General features: G+C 41.8%; 1 protein-coding gene across 1 annotated transcript in view; it reads right to left on the bottom strand.

Moving 5' to 3' along the window:
* Positions 1-3,385, bottom strand: part of CCNE2 (cyclin E2) — a 13,284-nt gene extending 9,899 nt beyond the window's left edge. The window contains exons 1-4 of the mRNA XM_009324415.1: positions 3,372-3,385; positions 3,170-3,278; positions 2,929-2,985; positions 839-990 (exon numbers count right to left, since the gene is read on the bottom strand). Coding sequence (XP_009322690.1) covers positions 839-990; positions 2,929-2,985; positions 3,170-3,278; positions 3,372-3,385 — 332 coding nt within the window. The remainder of the gene's footprint in view (positions 1-838; positions 991-2,928; positions 2,986-3,169; positions 3,279-3,371) is intronic.
* Positions 3,386-3,808: the final 423 nt, after the last annotated feature.

Raw genomic sequence — 3,808 nt, 5'->3', positions numbered from 1 at the left:
AATACTGAGAGAGAAGAGCAGTTGAGTTTGAAACTCGGTGAAAGGGACTGTAAGGGATCTATTGCTTTGCACTGAGGCAAAATATCACCGTGCAGCATCTCCCAGTTATGATCAAGTTTTGGCCGGAACAAATAAAAACATGGTGTATCTAGAAAGGTTCTCTTAAAGTAATGCTTCATGTTCTGCTTCGCTTCTCATTCACCTCAGCAGTTTTCCCTAATGCATTGCAGTAAATTTAACAACTCTCTCATTAAACACCAGGCTGATAAAAACAGCAACTGGGGTACTCATCTAACACACCTGAATGGCTAAGAAATTCAGAAATTGAAAAATCTGATTTAGTCAGCTAATCTATCCCTCTGCAGAAGGGAAACTTTCTAGAACTGTAACTGCACGAAGCATACTGCATTGCATTAGCAAGCTACCTGCGCAGCAATACTGCCACGGGTTTATTTGCATATTTGTACATTTTTATGTTCTTAAAGTAAACTTTGCTTAGTATTTTTTGATCACTCGGTTCCAGTAACACTGAAAGAAGTTTAGTTTAAGCATTATGTGTCTCTTAACCACTTAGAGTCTCCATTGTTAAGTTATAAAAGGACAGCTCTGAAAGGTTAAAATTATCTGTCCTGTGCATTTATAAGATCGGGGGGGAGGAAAAATACCCAGAATTTCTGTCTTTTTTTTGGTCATTGAATTGTTTGCGGGATGAGGAGGCAAGTACAAGTATGGGTTGAGTACTGCCCACCGTTATACAAACCCAATACAACAGATTTTACTACAGTAGTTCAGCGTATTTGATAAAACATCAAACAACTCCTGCATCTGGTAAACTTACTTGAGTTCTGGCAAAGGTGACGGATTTATGAAGAGGTTTCTGAACCTGTATTTTTTGAATCTTGAGAAGTCAGTGGTTACTGATTCTTTGTGAGGCGTTTCAATAATTATGCAAGGCGAGACGCCTCCTGTTATCGTGGGCGGCCAACAACTCTGCAACATAAAGAAGGTATCTTTTAAATGCTGATTTTACTATGAGAGCAAGAAAGGCGAGTAGATTACAGTAACAACAATATATGTAATGTACATTAGTCTTTTTGGACCTCAGCATCGATTCATGTACTGAAACCAAGAAAGCCAGAGAGATTAAATGCCAACAAAGCCTTTCAAGTCAAGACGGAAGATGTATAAACAAATCCAACAAATTTGGGAAACTCAGCTTTGAGGAAGATAACTGTCTTTAATTTATGAACCCACAAGTAACCCGTCCATTGCTTGAGCTGCTCAGTTACAGTACATAAGGCAAAGGTACTCACTGCTACTAAAACACAGGACATTAGGTTGCCGGTCCTATCTACTTATCTACTCAGAGGGAAAAGAAAGGAGAGGGTGGAGGTTCTACTGCCTCTCAGGGGAAATTCAGCAACTTGTTATCTTCCAATTAAGCACTCCAGAGAGGAGCCACCCATCTCAGCTCCAGAGCTAGATACCCACTGAGCAAGCAGCAGCTGTGAACTATCTCTCAGCCTGCCAATGCCAAATATGGGATGCAACGACTCAAAAGGAGAAAAGCCCAAAGTTATTCATGCAGAAAGCTTCGAAGAAGGAATTCTAGATTGCTTTAGTTAACTCTGTAACTTGTTTCACTAATACTTATTTGGTTGTAAATAACCAATACATGTAAGGAGGTATCAAACACATGGAGCATAAGCAATGCTGTAATGGCCTTCAAAATGGTGACACAGAACTTTAATTATGCTCTGTGGAATTAGGGGGAATCCCACTGCCAATGAATGGCAACACCTGAACACAGAAACTTTTCTTATATAGCTGTTTTGCAAGGTAAACTACATACAATTTCCTTAGCATATCTAAACCTATTTATAGCCAGACTAAAGTATCCTAAGAGTGAAGTTACATATTCCAGCAGAATTGATCTTAACAGCACACAGCCAGGAGAAAAGGGAGATCCTTCTCCTTCTCCTCTCCTGTGATCCTCACTGCCCAAGTCCCACCCCTTCCTTCTTTTGTCAGCTTTGATGCTTGTCAGACCCTCTGCTGGGTTGATTCAACTCACTAACCTGGCAGAACATAAACTCATTTTGTAGTGCCAAATTAGCAAGCTGAACCTGCATACTGCTTCATTTAAAGAGAACCAAAAATGGAGTGAGGCAGGGGATGGAGTGCCTGCCTGAAAGAAAGGGGAGCAGGATTTCCCCCTTTCAGCAGAGGCAAATTGTGACACGCAGTTTCACCCCAAGCAAGCTGACATTACTTACACTTACACAGAGTTTGCAAAGACAACTTCACAATCAGAAGTTTTGCTTCACCATAGCTGTTAGTCTCATTTGCTTTACAAACAGAATAACTGCAAACAAGATTGTTTGCAAGAGAAAGTTACATTATTTTACTAACCCACTTTAAAATAAACAACTGTAAAGCCCCTCACTTGGCTTAGGAGTAGTCTGTGTCAGTTAAAACAGATTCCTAAATTGATTTAAATAATCAAAAGAACTGTTAAATTAAAGAGGGCTTGTGTGCTTATGAGTCTTCTTAACTAAATGGCCATGAAACCACACCTTGAATTAAAACAAGTGCAAGGATCTTGTTTAGACTTGCCTCTAGGCCTTACCTGCTCTGCACATGGAGTTATTCTGAAATATCTGGTTTTATTCTCATTTTTACACCTAACCTTACTCTGCAGTGGTTTCCACATTGGAGGACCCTTTATCTGCAACAAAGCCATGCGTAAAAAAGCAAAAACGTATAAAAAGATGCTAAGGTGCAGAGCTCCCATGGTTTTTAATATCTGAAGGTAGAAACTTCCCCTACTCAATACTTTCTAGTGTGGAATGCATGACCTCACACCCACCAACGTAAACCAGATGGACTCCCTCACCTAGTTTGAACCAATAATCAGGATTGAATTACCTTAATCTCATATTGATGCTTTTTAGCAATTTTCCCATCTTCTCTTTTCTTAATCTCCTGCTGAGAAGAGAGAGACACATCAATACACTGACAATGACCAGCACACCCACCTCTAAAGCTAAAGCAAACTGTTGCTACTCCTGCCCCACTTTCTCACTCAGCAGAGTAAAGATTCTCCCATCCAAATGCACTGAAGAACATTCAATATTATTAAACTTTTCAAGTTGCCCAAACTGGTCACCTCTGCTGTTCTCCTTTTTCTGGTCTGGAGATGTTCTGGTGCCTGCAGTTCTTGCGGAGACTCTTCTTGACATGACAGTGGCTGCTGCTGCTTGGCTTGCAACCGGCTACTGCAAAGAGCAAAAAGACATTAGACGTTAGGAGAGCAGCAGTTGTTAAGTGAATACAGATAAGCTTGATGTATTACGATGCTAACAGTTTACCTGCGTCTTGACATCTTCTTTGGGTTGCAAGATCTCTACCTGCACCAAAGGAATAATATAAGCTTGATTAACATATCCTCAAGAAGTTAGGACCAAGTTCCGTGCTTTGCATCATAAGACACATCACAAAGAGCAGCATGGTTTACACAACTGAAATAGAAGGGCGCAAGTATTTTACTGGTGTGAGGAATGCCTGAGCAGATGACCTCTGTGGCGTATAATCACAGGCAGCTCCACGTCCTGCTGGGAGTTACGCTGCTGAAGTGGGTTAACACAGGGGTGCCCGCGTATGCCAGCAGTAAGTTTGGCTCAGGCTGGCTGGGCTCATCTAGCCCGAGGGGGCGGGGGAAGCTGTAAAGGGACATTTCCCACGCAAGAGGATGGGGGGGTGGGGGTGGTGTCCCTGGGGCTGTGACCCCCCGCTCCCTCTACACCCT

This window comes from Pygoscelis adeliae, unplaced genomic scaffold, assembly GCF_000699105.1.
Source record: "Pygoscelis adeliae isolate BGI_AS28 unplaced genomic scaffold, ASM69910v1 Scaffold145, whole genome shotgun sequence".
In the NCBI taxonomy this organism is placed as follows: Eukaryota; Metazoa; Chordata; class Aves; order Sphenisciformes; family Spheniscidae; genus Pygoscelis; species Pygoscelis adeliae.
This window is presented reverse-complemented; position numbering and strand designations above follow the sequence as displayed.